The sequence below is a fragment of the Amblyomma americanum genome, chromosome 3, assembly GCF_052857255.1.
Source record: "Amblyomma americanum isolate KBUSLIRL-KWMA chromosome 3, ASM5285725v1, whole genome shotgun sequence".
Taxonomy (NCBI): Eukaryota; Metazoa; Arthropoda; class Arachnida; order Ixodida; family Ixodidae; genus Amblyomma; species Amblyomma americanum.
In genome coordinates, this window is record NC_135499.1 from 178,111,193 (window position 1) to 178,136,092 (window position 24,900).

The 24,900-nt window shown below is 49.3% G+C and overlaps 1 protein-coding gene across 1 annotated transcript in view; it reads left to right on the forward strand.

The window, feature by feature from the left end:
• The first annotated feature begins 3,535 nt into the window (after positions 1-3,535).
• The window catches only part of nemy (cytochrome b561 family member no extended memory), a 141,763-nt gene continuing 120,398 nt past the window's right edge, over positions 3,536-24,900 (forward strand). Inside the window, exon 1 of the mRNA XM_077658999.1 lies at positions 3,536-3,719. Within this exon, the coding sequence (XP_077515125.1) occupies positions 3,709-3,719 (11 nt within the window). The 5' untranslated portion in view covers positions 3,536-3,708. The remainder of the gene's footprint in view (positions 3,720-24,900) is intronic.

Sequence of the window (24,900 nt, forward strand, 5' to 3'; positions counted from 1 at the left end):
GACCTCCAATCTACCCTATTCTGTGCCAGCTGTGGCCACCTTCCTAACCTCATTCAACCATCTGACACCCTGTTGACTCTTGGTAATCATTCTGTTACCCTGAGGGGCCAACGGTTTTCTCGTCACATTACATGACCTGCCCATGCCCATTTACACTTTATTTCGGCAAGGATATTATTAATTCCTGTTCTTTTCCACACCCACTATGCCCTATTCCTTTTCCTTAACCTATCATTTTCCTTTCTGTAGCTTACTGTGCTGTCATCATTTTGATTTAAATTTTCGTTAGCCTTTTCTGTCCCGTAGATAACCTGCGCTGAAGCTTGACGTGTCGATTGCAGCTCTGTAACACACCACCTGGCAAGAGCGGCACACAGTTGTTGATGCACCTGTAGTGCTTTCTCATACCGTCTGGCTGCACTTATTGACATGAGCATTCACGCTCTGCAAAGCCGCACGTGGCGCGCGTCGGCTAACTGGGCCACACGGAGAAAAGCTAGCCAAGTAATGTTATCCAAACATGCACCTCTAATGGTTCTGAATATGGTCTCTGGTTTTTAGCGGCCCAAGCGGCTGACAGCAGCAGTTTTTAGACGTCAAGCGGAACAATTTCATCGCTGCCTGGGCACTGCAGGTTGCCTATAGGTGAGTACTGGAAAGATGCAACTATTATATAGTTGCCTCCTGAAGGATACTGGTGACCTGCTATTCATGACCTGAGAGTATACCTGCCAGATACACTGCACCCCATATTTATTCTCTGTGGTCGCTGCCTGCACTAGATCGATCTATTCTCTAACGACTTCCAATGCTTCCTGCAGATTGTAAACTATTGTTCCATTCCCTGTTTGTTTAATTTTAATACTTTAATCTTCATTTTAATTTTTAGCCCCGTTGAAAGATTTCGAAGGCAACATGATGGAATTGATGCCAAGTAGTTCATCGAATTGGTACTTCTGAAGAATTTCTGCCACATTTGAAATGAAGTAGACGGGTATAAACTTTACTGTAAAGTACCTTTAAGCACGGTGTTCATTGTAAAAAGTAAAGTTCCTGTTTGTTTCATGAGGGAATTTTTTAATATGCTAAGGTAATGCTGTTATTGTGGGCACATGGAAGCATTGAAGTACATGCATTGAAGTGCTGTCTGTTACAGCGTACTCGCGTGACTATTTGATGCTACTCCTGGTAGTGCAAGGACTGAAAAGATTGAGATGTTGCCCCAACTATACCACATGCAACTGCTTTTCTTGCATGGTGCAGAGCTTTATGTTCAGCTGTAGGTTATGCACCAAACTTGTGCAGCCATGTCATCTTAAAATCCCGAAGGCAACAGGGGTATTTTCTTGAGTGTACAGTAGTGTGTGAGAGTATACTAGTCTTGGCTGAGGTATAATTTGACTGAAAAAGATGTGCATGGCAGTCATGACTTTAAAACGTGCATAAGCTTTTGCTTCATGCTCGATATGGCCAGTGTCTTTAGCACTCGCTGATTATTAGCTTATTACTTGTGCCTATGTCGTAGGAGAGCAGCTAATCGCCTCACAATAGACGCACCTTTTCTGATGTTGTGAAGGTAGTGACAGTCAACTTTCTTGTGACAGTAATGCTATTGTATAATTCTGTTGTCAACTGCAGTTGCTAGCCTGCATCAAGTGCTCATGTAGTTCTTCAAGTACTGGATTATAAAAAATTCATCTCTGGCTAGAGGGCAGGGCTGTACGATGATAACTTGCATTCTTACCAGGCTTATTGAAGGCACATTTGTCTTGCATTTTGAGAGGGAATTCATGAAGCACCGAGTTTGAGCATGAGAAGGCTCCACTTGAACAAGATGTAGAGGATTTCTGAAACGTATTGTGGCCATTTCTTGAGCGCCAGAACAGCTGCTGAAGTGTGTGATGTGGCTTCTGTTGTGCTGTTGGTGCTCTAGGTGCTGTAGCCCTTGTGAAAATTCTCATGCAAGAATGTATTGAGCCGCCGCGGGGGCTCGGTAGTTATGGCGCTCGGCTGCTGACCTGAAAGACGCGGGTTCGATCCCGGCCGCGACAGTTGAATTTCGATGAAGGCGAAATTCTAGAGGCCCGTGTACTGTGTGATGTCAGTGCACGTTAAAGAACCCCAGGTGGTCGAAATTTCTAGAGCCCTTCACTACGGCGTCCCTCATAGCCTGAGTCGCTTTGGGATGCTAAACCCCCATAAACCATAAACCAAGAATGTATTGGGCTAATATAGGCCTGCATTTTCATATGTCCTCTATTAGTCTGATACGGGTTTGAATTGGTCTAAGAGGGAGCAGCATGCACTGCTTGAAACAGGAACAGTGCTAATTTCTTCAACATTGGTAATTATTGTGGTCTTCAATGAGCAGCATGTCATAGGCAAACCTACTTGGGTTTACATGACGTATAACGAATGCCGTCATCAGCCTGGCCATGCTTACTGCAGGACAAAATATGGCTACACTGTCTGGAAGGGCTATAAAAGTTCATTGAATGCTACTTATTTATATATGGTAAGCGTGGAGAGTTTATGCCCTGCATGACATTATGATGTTGCTGTGTTCCAAATGGCATTACTGTAAGTGTGATTCAAATGGAGACCTCTGTCATGATGATAGCCTTGCAAATGCTGCTTCCCACTTTGAGGGAATTTAATAGCCTGATACATGATGCAGTTCATATTATAGTAATTGCCTATTATTTGTCAATGAGCAGATTGTCTGTTCTGCTATTAAAATTTGCGCTAGAAAGGCCATGGAGACAACCGTCTCCACTTTGTACAGAACCATCTAGAGTACCAGGAGAGCTGCTGGGACCTCTCCGCCTATTTCGCCGGCGATTTCTGTCGCAAGTTTAATGGCTTGGGAACGTGCGAAAAGTACACGGGAACAGAGCATTACTGCATATATATTTTTGTATTCTTGGAGAACGTTCCCCGTCTTTTCGTCTCTCAATTTCCCGCGAACGTGATCGCCGACTACCGAGTGTTGCTGCTATCGCAGGCGTCAGAAAGGCAACATTATTCATATAAGAAGTCCCAACCGTTGTGTCCACATTCCCGAACGCGTTTTTCGGCATGCCAAAACACTCGAGTTTTTCATGAGGGCTTCTCGCGCGCCTTGAAGTGCTTCAGAACTTTTGAGCGCAGTGTACAGATGGCGCGGCGTAGCCTGCCTAGCGCGTACTGCCGCGAAAAAATGCTTTCCCCGCGGCGGCTCCACGCGGTTCATTCTTCGGTTACGCTGGCTATGCGCTGGTTTACGGAAGAAACGTCGCCCCTTCTGTAAGGTCCTTAGACCTGCCGGACGAGTTTTGGATCTTTACTTGAGCGCGCAGCATTTTTCTTGTTCTCCCGGTCCCGCTCTTGCGGCGGCGCGCAATTTGCCCCCGACGCTCTCCTCCGGGCCCCCCCTCCGGAGGCCGGCCAATCGCCGGCTGCGCCTCGGGTCACGTGACGGCGCCGTTTTTGCTGCTCTTTGCTTGAACGAAGCGTGAGCGCGCTTTGGCGGCTGGAAAGCGTGCTGGTCGCGAGAGACTTGGGAAAAAGTCCGGCGGTGTTGTCTGTGGCAGTCGTGCGCGCGCGGATAACGGTGTCTTCCCCTGCGACGCATACCATCACCAGCGCCGTCGACGACGACATCCCGGTGACTGCCCCCATTCTGTCGGATTTTCTGCACTGCTCTGACTTCCGCGCCAACGGTGGAGAATGGCATCCAAGTGAGTTGCGGGAGTTTGAGCAACATGTGCATGTCCGCGCGCGCTGTTCGAGTCGGTCGTGTCGCAGCCCGCTGCTGGCTGCTCTTCGTTGTACGCCGACGACCGATCGCGTCAAAAAGGAGCTGATTGAGTTGGCGCTCGACGAACGGTTCGGGAACGTCTTCCTCAACTGATGCAATATCGCGCAGTTCGCAACCTGGTGGGATTGCGTGTTTCGAAAACCAAACTGATGAGATACCTCGGGAGACTGCAGAAGTAAATTTCATTTTAGTTTACCACTCGATAATTGCCGCTCACCGTGCTATATATTAGAGTCATTTCATAGTATGTACGGAAAAGAAAAGTACCGGTTTGAGCTGGTAGCTTTTCACTTTGGATCTCACCATAACGAATGTGTGCTTTGCAGTGAAGCGGGGCTTTTGAAACGCGCGCGTTATTACACCCTCCCTATGATGTTCATCGGCCCCTCTTCAGCTTTCTCTTATTAGAGAAAATAGACATTCGTAATTGTGGGTACAGTTGCTTTGCAGAGAAGCTGCAAGGTTTTTTTTTTGCTTCTACTTGTTACAAAGGAGAACTAGATCAAACTATACATTTTTCAGCTGCTGCGTCTTTTCCTCGCATGACGATATAGGGTTGTTTTATGGGGTAGCCTCGGCTTGCGCATTGTTGCGACAAATCTGTTTTCTGGCAGTAATTTCGTCGTAAGAGAGCACCATGTACGCTGTGTGCCGTTCATAGAGAATTAGGGATGTGTTAGGAATCGTCAGATGACAAGTTCATCTTGTTTCCGGCACCACATATTTCCAGTCCGCTTTATCGGAGCTGTGAAAAACTTATTTTTGAGATGTGACGTAGGGTGTGCTGCTCGCTGTGTCAAACATGCCCTACTTTCTTGTAATTTTTTCGGTGAAACACAGATAAGCGTTCGCTGCTACGCGGCTTGCAACGCGGCCTATACGAGTTTTGCGTCGGATTATGCTCTTCGGTCTATTGTAGTCTGATTGCTCATTACCGCATTGAGGCATGCATACCATGCCAAAGATGTAAATATTTGGGAGGTTGCCTCCAGTTTTGAAATACGCAACCGTAATGTATAATGACAAATAAAATTATTTCAACCGCTGTGACAGCTTCTTCCAGACTATATATGATGTTGATATAGAGAATGAAAGTACGTCAGAAACTCTGGCAGTCCGACAAGGCCGCCCGTCGCCCTGGTTGTTAGTTCTTCCAAGTTGTGGAGGAAGCTGCAGATAAGTGGAGAATTAAGTGAGATTGCCACACCTACCGCGTTGATAACGGCCGCGGCTTTACTGTTCCTTCGCGAAGCTGGGCTACATCGTGGCTACCACCAAATGTCCGTGCCTCCAAACGCGCGATATGAAGTCAGATCTACTTGCTAAGAGTTGCCTATTTATTTTTCACTCTCTGGGCAGCTGACCGAATTACGAAATTACTTTGTACAGTCGAGCCTCGTGACAACGGAACTGTTTATAACGACATAATTGATATAACGAAGGAATGACGATTCCCCTTGGAAGCTCGGCCAACACGGGCTATAACGAACTTACGGCTATAACGAAGTAATCGCCGGACCCCTTCAACCTCGTTGCAACGAAACTGTTTATAACGAAATAATTGATATAACGAAGGAATGACGATTCCCCTTGAAAGCTCGGCCAACACGGGCTATGACGAACTTACGGCTATAACGAAGTAATCGCCGGACCCCTTCAACCTCGTTGCAACGAAACTGTTTATAACGAAATAATTGATATAACGAAGGAATGACGATTCCCCTTGGAAGCTCGGCCAACACGGGCTATGACGAACTTACGGCTATAACGAAGTAATCGCCGGACCCCTTCAACCTCGTTATAACGAGGTTCAACTAATTCAAAACTGAGAAACCTGAGCGTTTGCCGTTTCTTAAAAGCGAGCACGTTCATGGACAACTGAGTGGACGAAAAGTGTTGTCGAGTGGTAAGGGATGTCATTTGTTGGTAAACTCATACATGTTTTCACTAGCATAAAGTGAAAATCGTAAACATTTATATATCTCATTCTGCGATGTTTTCAACCGCCTTAATTTTCGTTATGTCACAGCCTTGCTGTGCTGTTCTGGAAATGATTGGAAATGTAACCTGAACGTAAAAAAATGGATAACGGGCTCTCACAAATTTATCCGCAGAGGTTTCTGTTCTTATTGAAAGAAAATCCGCTGAGACTGTTCACTTGCCGGTAGCAGTTATTCTAAAGGTACAGAGCAACAAATGCAACAACCCGTTTGATGTCCGAGTACGCGTCCCCTTGGCCAAAGTACGTACTACAGGAGCACATACATGTCAAAGATGACGTCCGATAGACGCCGGATTTCGCATCGTTTGTTCAATGATGTGCACGGCGCTCAAGTCCCAACAGCGGATAGTCTAGTACGTGTTTCTTTTGTCGGCGAATACCGAGCGTATACGTGCATCATTCAGGTTGAATGGGAGTCTTCAATGTGTTCACGTACAACTAGGCCATGTGCGAAGAACACGTGGAATTGTCGCGATTATAGGCGTATTACTCACCTTGCACTGGTTAAACTGCACCTTTCATCAGTTCTGCTGGTGACTGAATTAGTAATGTCGTCACCGGGGCGTAACATTTTGTACACATGAAACGCAAGACATTCATTATACGGTGTTGAAGTATCTGCGCACATGTGAATGTGAAATCGCTGGGCTTTCAATGCACACGCTGTTTGCCTGGTTATGCAACTCCTCCTCCTGCGAATCCTCCTCCTCCAATGGAGCGTCTCTCCGCGAATACAAAGAGTACGGAGCCCGGCACCGTGCCAAGTCGGTACGGGCCTGATCCCGCTGTCGATTCAGCTGGGAGAAGAGGGGATAGGAATTCGCGTAAATGTAGCTCATCCTCCGATAGGGTAACGTGACCGCAGGGTCACGCCCTCCTCCTAATGCTCGTGGTGTAATGACCCGGTACGACGACGCGCGTGCACCTCGGCAAGTAGGCGACCACCCCCCGTCTGCAGGCTAATGGCGGCCTTTGCTTTTTTTTCCCCTTCGCTGTCCTCTAATTGCAGAGGCCCAGGAGACACTCTTCGGCTGGCATCGGCGGTACACGTGCCCCGCGATCTTTTGCGTTTTGCTGTCGAAGTCTTTAGTCCGAGCATCGGCCGGCGGCTGCTCTGATTTCGGGTTGCCGGTCGGAACTACAGCTGTCTCTGCGAACAATGCGGGCGGCGACCTCTTACGGTGGCGTCCTTCTTCTCCTTCGCCCGCCTCCCTTGGCTGCTGCTGCCGCATAGGCAGCGAAACACGCGGATGTGAATCACCCCTTTGAGAAATTTACAATGGGCCGGCGGCGCGGAGGCCTTGGGCAGCCGCGACCGCGGTCGCTTCCGGAGTTTAGGGTTTGCGTGCCTGGCTTTGGAAGTTGTGGATCGGCGTGACAATGGACCGAATCCATCACCGGTCGGCGAGCTGGATCGTTTGTACTTCTGGCTGGGGGTGGGTGCCCGTGAAACGTTATGGCCTCTGCGGCCGCCTCGGGGTCACTCTTATGTGGTGTCCTGGCGCTACGTCTTCCTTGAACGTTTTCATTTGATGACGGGCCGTCTGATGAAGACGCCATGCTGGATGGTGTGCCTTGCCTCCAGAGCGCAGTGCGCTACGGGTTTGTTTTACGCATACGTTCGGTTGAAATGTCCGGATGAACGTCATCCGTCCTTCCTACGGGCACTTGAATCACCCGCTGCTCAAATTAGTTATGACGTCATCTTAAGTCATTTTGCAGTGGGTCTAGTGAAGGGACACGTTTCGTGACCGCGAAAGGAGCCCTTCCATTTGTGTGCCCCACACATGCATGCTTTCACCCCAAAGCCGACTCTTTGCCAGTACGGGACCAACGGGACTGTGGCGTCTCCTGTCGAAAAAAAAAACAGCAGGAAATTTTCTGTCGTCACGAAATATTTTCTGTAGTAATTTTGGCCATGAACTTGTACCAAAATAAATTTTTATAATAACACGAGAAGTTTCTGTAGCATTGCGCTGTTCCTTGTCGTAGCGACAAAGGTACAGAAAAACCTATCTTTACGACAAAACATTCTGTCGTATTTTAGGCAAGGTTCTGTCGCTTTTTTCGATTGGGCTCGTTTCAGAAACACGGCCTGTTCATCCTTGGCAGGCGTCCGGCAGCTGCTTGTTGTGTTTCTCACAACCTTTCGACTCCTCCTGTGACGAAGCTGAGTGCATTGTCATCGCGATTATGAACGACGGCCGTTTATTTCTCAGCCGTTTTCGGCAGGGGACCCTCCAGCTTGCTCCGGCGCGCACGTTGCCGAGTCCCACCAGTGTTCGGGCATGCGCCCTATACTCAGTCAGCGCAGCCGTAGTTTCCTTCGTCTTGTCTGCAGAAGAGTTTTGCCATGCGGAGGGAAGGTGTCACGTCCACGATGGAGTGTAAAACGACACCGGCGCGCCCCGCTTGAGTGATGGAGCCAAGCGACGTGTGACGGCGACGCTCCATTGGACATCAAGGCCTCGTGCACAGACGCGGCTTCGAAGAACACTCGCGTGGTGTCACCATGCTGGGCGCAAGTCGCGACGGGCGACTACATGGGCGCTTAACCTTGACAGGAGTCCGGCCACTCGGCTGTTATATACACTTTTTTCTTTTTTTGGTATCGAGCTTCTAGTGCGGGTGCTTTCAGAACTTTGCACCAAAATGCACTTGTTCAGGATTTATGGGTACGATTTTGTTTGGCGTATACATACGATTCGTGATTAACGAACGTATATGGTGCATCGGCCCATCATGACAACCAAATATTATGATTGGCCGGTGCACCATATGCGTTGGTTAATCACGAATCGTATGTACGCAAAACAAAATCGTACCCATAAATTCTGAACAAGCGCGTTTTTCAATGGGAAGTTGTTTATGAACGCAGTTTTTTCGCATGTCGTAAGATTGCACCATTACAATCAATATATCCGCAGGTCCGTCCCTCTTCGGAAAGCTTGTAGTTTTCTACTATTTCGATGTCAGAAACGCACCCCATTTGTTTTCCATGGTAGTCTCAACTAGTTACTCGGTGCAAGTTCAGGATTAACTACAAAGCAAGATTTCCATACGCATCGGAAATTAGGCCGTTCTTATCAATGTGCACATACCACTATTAAAAATATCCTCAGTTGCTTCAGAATTACAGATGGTGTCCAAGAAAGCTGGACGTGTGTTGCCACTACGGCCCCTACTTCTTTCTGCGATGGCGAAGTTTCTCTCACAGTTTTGCTCAGATAAATCGGAGGCGAGGGTAGCTATATAATTCTGGCATGTTGATTGGATGAAAGTGCGCATTTAAGTGCAGCGCTCGCCCAAGCATAGTTTTGTGCTTTTTAACGCAGTCGGAAGCTGTGGCAGATGCTGTGCCGTATTCACCGCACCTGTTTAAATCGACGATATCTCGCCACTGAGCACTGGCAGTACGACTGCACGTTCGTCAGGTTCGCTTATGTCAGGTTCTTTGACCCCGCCGCGATTTTGAGCAGACAAGGAAGGGAAAATGAGGGGCTCGTTACGAAGTGCTTGCATGTGAAGGAAGCCAACAGTCAGTGAGATAATTGACTAGATATGAGACGAAGAAACAACCACATGCCGACCGTGAAATCCGAACCCATGACCTCCGAATTTCGCGTCCGGTGCGAAATTCGGAGGTCATGGGTTTTGATCCCACCGGCGGCATGTGGTTGTTTTTCTACTTTCTGATCAATTATCTCTCAGCGATCAAATAGTTAAACTACTAATTTCCCTTTGAAACTACTAATTTCCCTTTGCTAAACACAATAAATACATAAATATATAGAAAAATCCCCGTATGCTCCTTGGCTTCGTTGACTGTTGGCTTCCTTCATATTCCCATCATGATATGTTACACGTGCGTAAATGTGAATAAACCGTCTGAGATCGCTGCGAGCTGTGCCAGAACAGAGGTCGTAGCCATTCGATAAGGTTGATCCACGTTGGCAAATCGCCCCAGTACTGCTCAAGATCGACGAATCTTCTGCTTCGCTTCCCCTTTGAGCCGAAGGGTTCAGCACATAGTTATAACTCAGTGTATCCTCATAACAGACCGTATCTGACTGGAGCAAACGTTTTTGACACAGACCAGCACTGGTTGGGCTACATTCAGCGGGTCACCTAAAGGCGCGGAGCCTGATGTCGAGACCCGAGGCATTCTGTGCATAAACATGCGCGTGCGCTTCGTCACGCACCAAGCAGCGCACAAAGTCCGTTCGCCCAACACCCAAATGCGAATAATGTGGTCGCACAGCTGGAATTATTGGAGCGTTCGGTCAAGAGCATCGTGGTTGGTCAGGTGGAACAGCTGGCGCCCCCGAATGCAACTGCGATCGCGAGCTGCGAAGGGACGACAAAGCGCAACAGGTCCCTCTTTCGCCTCGCGCTATACTACAGGGTCAGTGAATCGGGTCTGCTTGTCGTGGGTACGTGATAAGAAAAAAAAGAATGGTTCTGGAGAAAGCAAAACAAGCAGCAGCATGTTCTGGTCGGTGAAAAGAAGAGAGAATGGATACGGGGAACCACTTCTCTTCGTCAGGAGGCGAAGAAGTCGCTCAGCGTGTGCTTTCGACGCCGCTTCGCCTTGCTCGGGTTGCTGCCGGTCGCGGTCTGCTGGCTTCCTCCGCTCGCTGCATGGTCGGCGGCGCGTTGTCGCACGCCTTCACTGTGTGGTGCATTGGATACTGGGGCCGTTTGGTTGTGTGTCGCTCGCTTTTTCTTTCACCAGCGCGGAGAGCGGCGGCGCGTTTCGCGTGCCGCACGTGTGTAGCGATGTAACGTTGGCTTCGCGCAGCCTGTGGACAGATTCACGCATGCTTGGGCTCGACGAGGCGACCCGCCAGGAGGGGGGTGTGTGCGTTCTGTCGCGCGCGGGGGGAAAGCGGCTGGAGTCGTTTACACTGGCGCCATGTAGTACAATGAGAGTCGTGTATACACCGTGTCAAACGGTGTCGCGGCGCGCGAGCAGCTCGTGGCGTGTGTTTAGGGCGGGGTGTGCCAGATGGTGGTTACAAGGAAAGGAGCGACAATTGTCTCACTTTCGGTGGACACCTCGATCGCATAAAAGGAGGTAGAGAGATCGGGGGGTGGAGGGTTCCGGATTACCCTCTAGAGGGTGTCGATTAATTCTGACCACACCTGGTGAGCGTTTTGAGCCGTAGCACCCGGTTTCAAACCCGACCAGCGGCGGCCGAGTTTCGATGGGGGCGAAACACAAAAGGCGTTCGTGCGCTGTGCGATGTCAGTGCACGTTAAAGATCCACTGCGTGGGGGGGTCGAAATTATTCCCGGAGCCCTCCACTACGGCGCCTCTTTCTCTCTTCCTCTTCTTTCCCTCAAGGCACGGTTGAGGTGTCCAGCAAGACGGTTACTGCGCCATTTCCTTTCCCCCGAAACCATGCACTAAACTAAAACAGCGCATAGCCGTCACCTCGTACTCGTGGCTTCTGCTCAGTTGACGCAGGAAGTTGTCCGCAATAAGTGTAAGAACAAAGAGGTTGACATGACTCGCCGGGCAGACGTCTGTTGAATACAGGCTCGCATTTTGCATCAGTTGTTTGCTGGTAGCTTGTAGTGTGCATCTCAAGCTCTGCTGTCGAACGCAGTGGTGACCAGCAGGACATAGACGAAGGAATAAAACTGGAAAATAATATTTTCAAGATACGGCCGTGGGTTGTAGCACCTGGGCTCTAACAGCGATTGAATGCTAATTCTAGCTAAGCGCCATCACTACCTGGAGGAAACGTAAGCACAAAATGCAATGAAAAGAAAAAAAGAAAGGTCATCAACCTTTTGAACCAATGTCTTTTTTTTTTACAGCCAGAAATGTCGAAAGGTCTGTTGAATTGGTGTACAAAATCTTCATGCTCGCCTTTCTGTTCATGTTGGCTCATCTCGTCACTGGAATTGCCGCACTGACTTGTAGTGAACATAGTGCAGCGACTAAAACTTCGGCGGTGCTGCACGATAGTGGTCTTATCAGGGCACTGAAGTAATTTCCGCGGTAAACACGCCTCTTTCTACCTAGTGTATGCGCAACATCTGTGCTAAAGAGGGGCCCTTTGGCAGCTGTGAGTCCTTAAATTAGGGTGCACGGTGGTAGGAAGTTGGGGGGGAAGGGGGGGTTACTCTGTTGCGTAATAACCTCTTGTGAAGTTCCACGCTGCGTAGGAGAATGTATGTGTGGTTCAAGGACATGATCGTGGTGAAACGAATGCGGCGCGTAGCGACTCGCTGGCTTCTTTGTAGCTAAGCTGATATCAGAAATCGACGCGGCTACGCGACGATTGCGCTCCAAGAATGTTATTCATTTCGTTTAGATTTTTTAAAAAGGGACCAGTCTCAAAGAAACCTGAATTGAGCTACCGCTGTACGTATGCTAATAGCCATTAGCGCTTCTAGCTTCTTGCACGTACGGAGTTCAGATATGCTGCAGTTGTTATTCCCCCCGTTTGTCAGTTTATTTAATTAATTCATTTTTATTGATTTTTTCTTGAAGGAAAGAAAATGTGGACACCCGAACCGCGCTGTAAGGGGAGGGCGGAAGGTGGGAGTGAAAGAAGAAATATAGGTGCCGTAGTGCCGGAGTGATTTCGGCCACCTGGAGATCTTTAACGTGCAATATGACATCGCACAGCACACGGGCGCATTTGCGTTTCGCCTCCATCCAAACGCGGCCGCAAATAACCCATTTATAAACATTGGGGATGTACCTCGCTCGAGCATATTTTTCGACTCTCACGAGCACCTGTCCGGACGTTCGCAAAGGTGACACTGCGTAAATGCCAATTTAAGCACGTTGCCTGCCTGTTGACTCAGTAGATCCTGTTGGCTCCCCTCATGCACGGGTGTCCTGAATCATTTCTTGGTTTGGCAGTGGACTCATGATACCTTGCACTTCGCCAAGAGCTGGATCAGCGACAAGTGGAGCTGAAGCGACGTTCAGCGCTCACGGCGTTCAAGGCTGCGACGAGCGATTATATGTACTACGCGTCGGCACATTTCTTTCTTCGCATTTATTTATACGTTTATTATTTCGGCGTTCCCCCCCGGCATGACTTGGAGGACGGAGCGACCCTTTCTCTCGGAAGTGTTTATCGGGTAATGGGCCCTGCTTCGTGCATGCATGCAGCGTGCGTTTCTCGTGGTGACTGCGCTGCTCCGGGCGTAACAATCCATAACGACGTTTGATGTGCGGGGCGTTGTGCTTATGCGGCGAACTAATTTTCGCTGCTTGGTCGTTTCGTTGTCGTGAGCCACGGCCAGCTTGGTTTTAGGCGAACTTGCGGTCATTGTTCTTTTCCTCGCAACTGCTAGCAACTCCTACGTGGCATCGAGGTCACGGGTAATTCGGTCCCTGGTTTACGGAGTCGCGAACGAAGAACAAAATTCGTGAAGGAGAATAAAGATGATATCGATTAAGAGCGTTGAAGTTTGGTACGTCATTAGTTTCTGTGTTTTGTTGTTGTTTGCCGTGCGTTTTTTTTTTGTACACATTTTCCGAAGGTAGATCAATTTATTTTTGTCGCGATGCCGCAGATTTTTTCGAGGACGTCCTGCATGAAAAAAAAAAAAGAACAAAGCATCGCTGAGCTCTTTTCTCGGAAATGTCAGTAAGGACAAGCGCTCTACCTCAGTCAGCACCTTCGATTAACCGAAGTTCAGGTACAGTCGTGAGCAATGTGAAAGGGAACAAACTTTTTTCACAAAACTGCCTATTCTCCGGTTATTTCTCCCCTATATTTGAGAATGACTTTTGCATATCATGCGCCCAGAGGAAAGCTGGTTAGAAAGCAAAAAAAAACTGTGCTTGTCACGCGTAATTACGGAGCAATCAAGAGATTAATGCTCAAACTTTGTTCCCTGTCATATTGCTCACGATGTACAACACTGAACTAGTTTTGCGAGTCCCCGCGGAGCAATTGCCCTTGAGCTCATGAAGCTCGATTTTTCTTAAGCAGGAGCTAATTGGCCATTCCCATTTCGCAAACTTTTTGGATCTCAAAAATTTCGAGACCACAATTCCGCATTACTGTAAGACGGCTCTGCAGTTTGCACTTCTTTTTCCCCTTTGTTGTCATAAAGTTCTCACTCTGTTTTCTTGGCGCTGTGTTTATGTGGAACAGGCCGTTCGTGCTTATTTATTAACCCGGTGCTGTGGCTTGATGGTCGCGGCGTTCAGCTGCTGAAACCATGGTCGCCGGATCGAATCCTTGCCGTGGCGGCAGAATTTCGATGGAGGCGAAATTCAAAACAGGCCCGTGTGCTGTGCGATGTCGGTGCACGTTAAAGAGCCCCAGGTGGTCGAAATTAATCCGGAGCAGTCCACTATGCGGCGCCTCTCACATTCGACGTACGACTTCGGCACGTTAAACTTCGTACCCACCTACCTTTCGTTTTTGTGCGATGGGGATCGGAGTTGGATAGGAGTCGTAGTTTGAACTTCAACAAAAGAAAAATACGGTCATATATGCCTTTCGAGCCGCCGCCATACTGCGTTTCTTGCACGCATTGTCCAACCCTGTGTATTTTTGGCGCACTCTTCCTTTCAGCCAGATTGTCGAATCGTACGCTCGTGTACACCTGGCCTTCGTCCATGTTGGCAAGACCGCGTGCGACAAATACCCGAGTCTGTTACGTTCTCACCCGCAGTCGTGGCGTCGCGATGCTTGGATTACGAACGGTATGAAAATTACTACTCTGTGCTGGAAGAACGAAGCGCAAACAGCAGTTATGAATTATCATGCACTAACGAAGCTGCCGTTGTACGTAACGATTAGTTTAGGAGGTTTGTACGTAACAGTTGCGGCGTCTTGAGGTAGCTGGGGGTAGCTGCTTCATCACCATACTTGTATGCACACGCTGGCATGGATCGCGCGCACCGCATGTTGCTCGCGTCCTCTTCAGTTCATCAATTTCTCGTTCTTTCCTTTCACGTTTAAATACCTATATACCAGGTGTTTACAAAGAAGACATTCAAAAATTTTCAAAAATACGCTTTTTGGAGTACAAATATGGCTTTTGCGGCATAGCATTACCAGTGTTGGGGAACACCGGAAAGCCGGCGAATTGACTTAAGTAGTAAGCTGGTTAATTAATTTCTGATAACTTTTTAACTATCACAGATAGGCAACCGGTTGCAGTTAGAGATTTGTAGCCGCTCGTTAGTAACAGCCATGTCAGTTTTTAGAATTCCGAAAACGCGGTTACCCTCGCCGCTGTGGTTCTACAAAATTTGGCTGCATCGTGTCGGATTACATGCGCTTTTGAAAAGCATGCATGCAAAGCAACCTTTCCAGTGCACGTAACTAGTCAAAAAAGCCAAATTTTATCGTGCCGCAGCGCCATGGGCAATAGCGTTTTCTAAATTCTGAAAACTGATGCGGCTGTTACTAACGAGCGGCTCCAAATCTCTTTTTTCAACTAGGCGTCTAGCTCCAATGCTTAAAAAGTTAATCATAAAAATTAGATATCCAGCTTACTACTTAAAACGATCCGCCGGTTTCCTGGTGTCATCCGGAGTTCCCGGGTTCGAACCCGACCGCGGCGGCTGCGTTTTTATGGAGGAAAAACGCTAAAGCGCCCGTGTGCTGTGCGATGTCAGTGCACGTTAAAGATCCCCAGGTGGTCGAAATTATTCCGGAGCCCTCCTCCACTACGGCACCTCTTCTTCCTTTCTTCTTTCATTCCCTCCTTTATCCCATCCCTTACGGCGCGGTTCAGGTGTCCAACGATATATGAGACAGATACTGCGCGATTTCCTTTCCCCAAAAACCAATTATTATTATTATTATTATTATTATTATTATTATTATTATTATTATTATTATTATTATTATTATTATTCCTGGTGTCCGCCAACACTGGTAGTACTATGCTTAAAAAACAATATTTTTCACCTCAAAAAGCCTATTTTTGAGAGTTACTGAAACTCTTCACACCTGGTAACGCACTGCAGGGGCCCAAATCGACACCTACGTCTTTCTTTGTTAATGAATTCTTTATTTCTGTACACTGCGACTGGCATTGCGTATAGGCGATGCTCTGACCGCTTCTAAGCGGTATACGGTCCCACGTTCACCGTACACGGCACTGCGGCCGGCGTCGAGAGCTCTTGCAAGAGCACATACCCGCGTGCAGCACGGCCGCATAGCGCGCCGGGCGCCCCGGAGCTGTTCCGGTCCATTAACGCGCCCGCGGTTGATGCCGCTGCAGCCGGTCGAAGAGCCGATTGTTTTTCCGGAGGCGAGACGAGGAATGTCCGCGTCGAATCGCGGCGCCGATATCTAAGCGCTTGCGAAACGAGAGCGCTCCGTGCGAGCGTGGGCTCACTTGATGCCTCTGGGTTTGGCCAGGCCCGTACCCTTGGCAGTATACTCGCTATGTTGCCCGGTATACGTGTGGCTTTACACTGGGTAGACTTTTTTTCTCTATCTCTTTCTGGCGCAGGTCTAACTTACTTGCAACCCGCGGCAGGCGGAGAAAAATGGGTCCTGCGCGCAGTGTTGTCTTCTGCTTTGAGTGTAGAGAACGATCTTGCTGGTCGCGGCCGCATGGGCTGCCTAAACGCTATTGGCTTTCATGCGACCATCAATTAGGACAGGCACGAAGAGCAGACGGGCCCTCGTTACAGGGCCTCAACGAGCTTAATCGTTTCTCTTTTCGACCACTAAGTGGAAGGTACACGGTATGCGAAAAAAAAAAAAAAAAGAAAGACAGCGGGATGTGGCCATTTTCACTGAGGTCATGGCTTCCAGCGCGTGCTGAATGGCATTGACCATGAAGATAACTGACTGTGCACATTCCTGAGCATTATTACTCGTTGCACAGTGCGTGGAAATGCCGCAGGCATTCTAGGCGCAATATTAGTATTACTCGACTCTTGCGCTTCTTCTTGTATTGCTGCAAGTGAACCAAGTAGTCCAGGTTTCCCGTTTCAACCGGTAGTGTCGAGTTCTTAAGTCTACAATTCTATCATCAATGTTTTTCCTACACGCGACATTCTTTCACTAGAAATTTCCCAGTCACTGGTCCCTGCGACCACTGATATATCGGGTGTGACGGGTGCGTCCTACAGCTCCGACCTCTTTTTTTTTTTCGGTGCTGCTCACAAAGCGCAGGGCGCGCTAAACGTCTAAATTAATTTTTTCGGCAGCCAGCGAATGCTTATACTCACACCTACAACGGGAGGACAAAAACTCGCTGACGTGAGTTGTAAATTCCCGCTGTCTCATCGATTCTCAAGTCGCATCGGGCCTCGAAGATAAAGCGCACATCTTTTGAGCGCACTGCGCGGCCCGCCCAGTCTCCCCAACAGTTACCTGCGCGAAGGGCAGCACCTGAAGCGCCTCAGTGCTAGCGCAGTGCATGCTTTCCATCCGCTCTCAGTATCGACTAAAGAGAAAAGGCTGCCGAGAACACAATCGGGCCGAAGAATGGGCGATTAGCATAAAGGATGTCGGCGTCGATTAGAGGCGCTCTTCGCGGCGTCGTCGCAACGTTGCTGCGCAGCTTTGAAATCATTCGGATACTTGGGTGGTTGCGACACCTTTGTCTCGTCGGTCTGCAGCAGGGCCGCCTTCCTCGCTTCCCCTGCCCTCTTCCCACAGCTCTTGGCGTCAACATGTGCGTCCTATTTCACCGCTGCGGTAGCGAAGTGCGCTCGGCGGCGACAGGTGCGCCGACACGAGACCGAGGGAGAGGAGGAGTAGACAGAGGCGAGACAGGTGCGTGTTGCGGCACATTGCAGGGCGAATTTGAGCCGGTTCAATAAGCCGAGGGAAAAAATAAAAGTGCTGACTTAGATCAGGAAGTAGAAGTATACAGTGCTGCAGCCAGGCAAAAATCGAGGGTATTGCCCCCGCGGCGTATTTTAATTTCTTTTTTTTACGTGAATAATTTAATAACTTATTTATCCTTCGCGCAGAGGGATGGAACGAGTAACTAGGCGACGCAAATGCGTCTGGGTGTGCACACACAGAAGCTTTGTAGTATAGTCACTCTTGCGTGCTAGTATGCAGCCTCTTGGAGGTTTCATGCAGCGTATTCATACATAATGGACCTGTAAAGACATGCAAATTCCATGCGTGACTACAACGTGAGAAGAAAAATCCTCCGCATTCTGCAGGTTCTCTCCAGGCTTTCGTGTATTACGAATGTACCTCAACTTTGGGTAGACTGTGGTCAACGAACTCTCGCTCATGAGGCACTTGAAGTTGCGGTATGAGGCGTGATGTGAGCGCGCGTGCTGGATACTATGGCGCGCAAGCGGCTTAGCGCTAAACTCAAGGCTAAATATGTCTGTTTCTTCGCTGAAGAAGCTCAGAGGTTTAAAATGTTATAATTCGTTTAAAACATATTCGCTTTTTTTTTTAACAAAGCGTCGGATTCTGTCGCTTTCGCCGTACTAATTACCAGATCGATTTTTTCTCATTATTGTCACATAAGGCAGCTTTTAATGACTGAAAAGTAATGCTAAATGAACTCACTCATAGTTTTTTTTTTTGTTTAACAGCACGATAGTTTTCCTGCCTTGAGCATGTATATAGCACGCTGCCTTGAGCATGTATATAAACACAATTATAAGCATTCCCCACAAGCTTTATTCCAATAAAGATGTTTCAAACAACTATACAGCAAAACTTAAAACAGGATCCGAGCCGCCCGAAGTCCGAAGAAGCTTGTTCACAAATTATGTGACACAAATCACGCGTGCTATGTTGCATTAAGCGACAAGCCACGGAGGCATCACATTCCGCGGCACAGTGTAGGCGCAGCTACATTTTTCAGCGGTGGTTATTCATACCGCTCCCATGGTGAAGACCACCGTCCAAATGATACTGACGGGTGTTCCGATGAAACCAGTGTACCTCTTCTACGCTCAACACGTTGCTGTCGATACCGAGGTTGCGTAAGGGGAACCCCCAATACAACATGGCACACCGCAACAGCAAGTCTGCCGAGTACCCGAGTCTGCAGTTTTATTCGCCAGGCCCCTTGAGATTAGCTCGGTGCGCCAGATCGTCGTAAGCCGCCGAACGGAGCGGGAGTGTATTACACAGTTTCGAACTTTTGAAGAGAAAAAAAAGATGAAAAAGAATTGGCAAAGAGGAAGAAAGAATGCACTTGGGCGAGACAGTACTACGCACCGAGTAATCGACTGTGCTTGCAATTGGCCCGAGGCGTCTTTCCGCCACACCGCGCGCTGCTTGAGCGGTCGTGTGCGGAATGCGATATTTTGCTTCAACGCCGTACTTGCGCGGAGAAAAGCTGGTCCGAGATCGGGATCCGGATCTGCTCGTGTCGACGAGCCGCATTTCAAGCAGCGTCTGCGGCGCCTTTTTTTTTTTTTTGCTTTTCCTGGTGACAATATCTCTTTTCCCCGAGCGTCGATACATCCGAGCGGGGACCACTCGGGATCTTCTGCCGCTTTGTCGAAAGCGGTGCCGTCATAGGACCACTGCGCAGAGCGTTCCTGATCCGACCCCGCTGGTGAACTGGCATTGGAAGAAGTGCGGATTCCCGTTCTTACGTAATCTCTCCTCGTGTACACACACACGCCCTCGCGAGCGCGCTCAGTAGTAGCAGGCACTAGGCGACTGATACTCGGTTTCTCTTTCGCGCCGCGTCTCTCTCCGTCTGTGCTGTGCTTCGCGTGCATGTTTTTTTTTTTAATTTATTCTACGTTCCGCTTTAAATAATTCCGCAGCGGACTCCCCTTCCTGTTCAGTGGGTCGCGTCCTTGCGTTCTTCGCGATTAGGCGTCGTCTTCTCCGATGATCGCGCGCGCGGAGGGGACGTGGTGTGCGTGCAGGAAGCGGGGAGGCGCGGCGCCTTTCAGAGGCTGAGGAGCTGCCCGAGGTTATTACGTAAGGGCGATGCGCACAAAACGTCTCCAGGCCAATTATTGCGCGCACCAGCTCGAGTTCGCGTGGCCTTGGGCGCGACGCGTAGGTTCAGACGTGCACGTGATGGTCTCTGTGGCAGCTTGTGTTTGTTTATTTCTCCTAGATGGGGACGCGGTGCTTGCGCAGCATTGATTTCGTTGTTTCTTCTGCGGCGTCTCTCCAGTGTATGTCGGCTGTTTACTTAGCGGGTTCGCTTGTTAAGGCTAGTAAATGGACATAAATAACACGGCGACAAAAGAACAAAAAAAGGAAGCGAACGGTGACATTTAGGAGTGTGACAAGGACTTCTATAGTAAAGATGGTGAACGAAATGCCAGCAGCAATATGACGGCCCCGCAGTGTATACGTGCTGCAAAAATTACATATAAGGGGAAATGCCAGCAGAAGTTTTAAATGACGCTGTGTGCAGGCAAATTCAGCTTGCTAAAGTGTAGAGGAAGTAAAAAGTCCACGACGTGCAAACCTACCGCGCGTAGGAAACGGTTAGGCTGGTCCATGCGATTAACCAGCGACCTTTTCCTTGATTTCTTTAGTGTGCGTCATGGTGTAGTTTGGTCTAAGTTTGGTCTATTATGGACTCTCCACTCCAGCTGTAGTGTACATAGTGTTGTGCGCGTGTTTTTATCCATTTTTCATGAGCATGTCACGCGTGCAACCTGTATAATATGTTTATTATTGTGTAAATATTTTTTGTGTACATCACCCCCGCCCCTATCCTCTCTTCCTGTCCCCTCACCTCTTTCATTTCATTTCTCCATTCTGCCTGCTATCCTTTACTTCCGCTGCCCCAGCTCAGGTACTTCAGTATCGATGGCAGATGACGAGGCTAGCAAAAGTCTTTTCCTTCCTTGTTTGTTATTATTTTCAATAAAACCGCTTACTACTTACTTGATCCATTAAATAGACAGTGCGGTACCCTCGAAAGAGCCGCCGCTGCGCTGAATGAAACATCACTCGCTGGGCCTGTTTATATATACGACGAGAGCCACGGATGAGCCTCCGCATCAAATCGCCGAGCAGCTCGCATCGTCCCACGAGTGAATGCGCGCCTGCCCGAAGGGCGGCATTCAGCGAGCCTGGGGATTCAGGTGACGAGCGAAGAGAGAGTTGCATCCGCGTCCGGACAGCGAGTCAAGGGATCCGCGGCGCGAATCGAGACGTCGGCGAGTGGGCGATGCGGTGACTGCAAGGATGCCGAGTCTACTCGGGGGCGAACCTTGAATCTGCTGTTTGGAGACCGCGTTCAAAACCACCGAGCATGTGTGCCGCCGCCATCTGGCCGGCCGAACAAACAGACGGGGGCCCGTCAAGTTTGCACACCCCGGCCGTGAAACGGGACCGAAGCGGAAGGTGAGGCTTGTTTGCGCTGGCACCGGTCCGCGTGAACGAAAAGCTGACGTGCAGTGTCTGTCTGCGCTTATTGAGCTGCACATGGACTGTGTTGCGGTGGTTTGACTGTTTTCGCCTCTTTCCCTGTTTGCGTTTGAGCGAGCTTTCGAAAAAATAAGTAGCTGAAATGAGGAAAGAGCAACAAACTTTGTTGCTGCTGCTGCGTGTGCCGTCAGCAATCGTCCCGCTTGTATACGCCGCGCTCACTAGAAGGCGGCAGCCGGTCATCGCGCATTGTCTGGCGCGGACGGGAATAGTACTGTCTCGTGCAATGACTGCAGTTGCCTGCTATTTGTTTTGGGGCGCCGGATGAGATCTCCCGCGCCTCCTGATTAGTGGTACATCAACGCCTTTAACGAGCGCGCTTTGACGATTTCGGTCAAGCTGTCAGTACACGGTCCAGTGACTGAAGTCATCTCGTTATCGCAGTTTGCGGCAGCCGTAAATCTGACTCGCTGTAAATCAGTATGGGTTTGCATTTTCCATTTGCTCTTTCCCTTCTTCTTTTTTTTACAGCGCTGCGTACATTCTCACTTAAAATTGGGAAGACTTTAACGACCTTAACTGTCTCGGCGCATGTCGTAAATTGCTAGATACAGAACCGGGTCATACATCAACTGACATAGAGATTAAGCATGGGCTTTGGAAAAGAAGGTATCTTGGCATACAGTCCCGTGTAACTGTTAAACGGCTGCTTCGTATACTACTTGCCAGAGAGGCCTGTTTAAGCCATTTAGACGGCTGCTTCGAGTCGGTTATATACTTCAGGGGCCTTCGTTTTTAAGTGTTTTATTTTTCCGGAATTCGGGTTGCCAATCGGGTTATTCGGAAAAGAATTTCCGTTGCAGCACAGGACAGTTAACTACGACATTTCGTTTTTGTATTGGATATAAAATGCCCTGGCTCATTGTTTTGCAAACTCCATATACAGAAATCGCGGGTTCAACTAAAAAAATGTTTACCAATTAGCATGTTTTACCTAATCGGCTATAAATATTTCATCGCGTTAGTTGCCAATCGCGTACGGCGCTCCCCGACGTCTGAGCAAGGCCGATCTGCCTTTATTTGCTCAGTGCGAAAACATTCATCATCACAGCGACCATTTTAAACGCGCAAGGCTCTTGGATCAGGGTGTCGTTTGGGGGGGGGGGGGGGGGGGGTATAGCGCTTAATATACAGTGATTCCAGTGATTTCCTCATGGAAAGGTATGTACTATACCTCTCTGAAAGTACGGATGTGCTATGAAGTTAGCGTGCACTGCCAACTATTGAAAAGTGAATGTCCAAAGTAACAGCAAGGAATCAGTTTCATTGAATTTTACAACTGCATGGTCAGTCCACTCAGATAGTTGAAGTGCACGAGATCGTCACGACGCGTGTTTGCAATTCCGTAAATACCAGTCCAGAATTCCCACGCACTCACGGGAAGGTTCTGCGAACTATATATTCTTATTATAGTGAAAAGAAAAAAGAAGATACATAGTGTTATTACAGTCCTTAAATGGTGTTCAGTAAACGTTAGGTTTAGTGTCTCAGTCCACTTCTTTGAGCTGGCAATTAATATCGACATTAATAAAAAGAGATATCAAAAGGCGGCTTCGCTTTGGCGTTGAGTGCCCCGACCGGAAGACCGTGTTCAGTGATATGCCCCTCATGATTCATGCGCGTCTGTGGAAGATGACAGACTTGACATGAGACGACGTCAGTTCCCGCGTTCGTCATAAGGCACTGGCCTCTCGTCTTGATAGAGAGCCCCCATGAATCACTGGGCGATCGCCCGCTTACAAGGATACGTCAGCTCTTTGTTGCGAGTCAGGCGGCCTGCCCGATGATGAACGAGGCCAGAAGCAAACACAGACCTCCTGCACTCATTAGCTCACTTCCGTCGGTGGTGCGCGTGCCTCAGTGATACCGCGCAGCTGTATGGAAACCACGCCAACCACGATCAAGCTGGCGTCGGTTAATCGGAGGGTGCCTGAATTCACTATCCTCAGTCGCGCGCCTATACTAACAAGGATCGGGATTGGCCTGTACCCAGATGCGCTGGTTAATGGTGAACCATTTTTACGTTCGAGGGCTCCCAATTAGGTGACTGACGTCAGCTGCACAGCTTCCGCAGCGTTGCACGCTTCTCGGCGGGCCGGGGTATCCACCCAATCATCGAGGCGTGCCTGGTTGCGAGGGGGCACCTCGCGCAGCTAATGAACACATCGCGCTCGTGCGTTCGTGAGGAGCGTTCGACCGAACGTCCGCCCGGCACGCGGGGGCCCGAGGTCCTCGCCCCGGCGGAAAGCGCGCGGGCCGGGGTCCCGAAAAAGGAGCAGCGACGGACCCGGCCCGTCTAAACAAGGCCCTCGATTTGTGCGTTGGGGCCGCGCGTGGCGGCCGCTTGATGTAGTATGCGTCCCTCGCGTCTTTTTTTGCTTTTTATTTTGCTTCGCTTTTTTATCGTCGCTGCTTAGGTTATCCCGCGCTCCTCCTCGCAACTTAATATTCTTTCTGCTAGCGCCTGGCAGCCGCGACGGGGGGAGCGAAGCCAGGGGTTCGTAGTTGGGGCTGCAGGTCTGGACGGTGCACAGGATGTCTCCCAAAATGGAATGGCGAGGAGCCCCGTCTCCTGAGCTTTCATGCGAAGGAAGTCCGTCCCTGTGCACGTCAACGGAACGCGCGCGCGCTGGATCTCGCAGATGTGCGCATTACACTCCGAACGGCAGGCGTGCAGCTTATATAGACCCTCCTGCCTGCCTCACTCACGTCTGGTCTCGGAGTCCGGGCCTCGACCGTTGCTCACTCCGGTATATTTATTTTATTCTACTGCTCTCTCTCTCCTGCCAGTCGGTTTTTCCCTCAAAGCTCGGCAGCTATAGAGAGTTTCATCTCGGAAAGCTTCCCGTCGGCGTATTTATTTTCACGTTCAGCCGATTGGTAATATATACGCGTTCGTGTATTTGCGTTCTACTTCCGGTAACTCAGTCCGTATATGTAGTATATGGCGTTACCGGAGTGCTATAGCTGTGCTGTCTGCACGAATGGTAGTATATACTACGCCGTGTTCGCGTACAGCGCCGGTTACAAGGGGGCGACAGGCTATCGAGAGAGGCCATATTCCAGAGCCCGTCTATGGTGTGTTTTTTTACACCGGGGAAGGACGAGGCCCCCTCTGCGGGGGCTCCTGTACACCGAAGGCCCGTCGCATGCAACCAAGCAGCCTGCCCTTCGCGGCTGGCACGAAGGACGATGCACGTGCTGTTCCGGGAACATGTTGCTCGCGGAGTGTTTTCTTTTGGTGCGCCATGCCGGGCCAGTTTCTCACTCCGCCGTGAAGCACAGTGCGTGTGTGCTTCTCGCTGTACACGTCCATTCGTTGTCGATACGCTTCCTGTTTTTCTAGCACGCTGCGTGTACGTATTACTAGATACTGCTCTGTTTTCACGTATCCTCTGCCGTGGTCTTCTGCCTGCTCGATGTGCGCGGTTATTCCCCTCTAGCGAGTTATTCCCTTCGTGAGAGGACGAGGTGAGCGGAAGCGGTTGGCCATTTTCTTTATGCACCCTAACACAAAGGGTTTTTTTTTTTTCTTCTCACTGCATTAAGTTACACTTACAGGTCCTTGTAAGAGTACCTTTGACGTGCATTTTATTTTGCTCGGTCACATCGAACAAAGCATGCTATTGGAGCACAATACAACAGCTCGTTATCAGTCACGCAGCACCAGATAATGTGTTTCCTGCTATAGCACAGTTGCTGCGTGTAGATGGTTCCAGTAAGGTATGCTCCCTTTCCGCACCGTGAGGGTT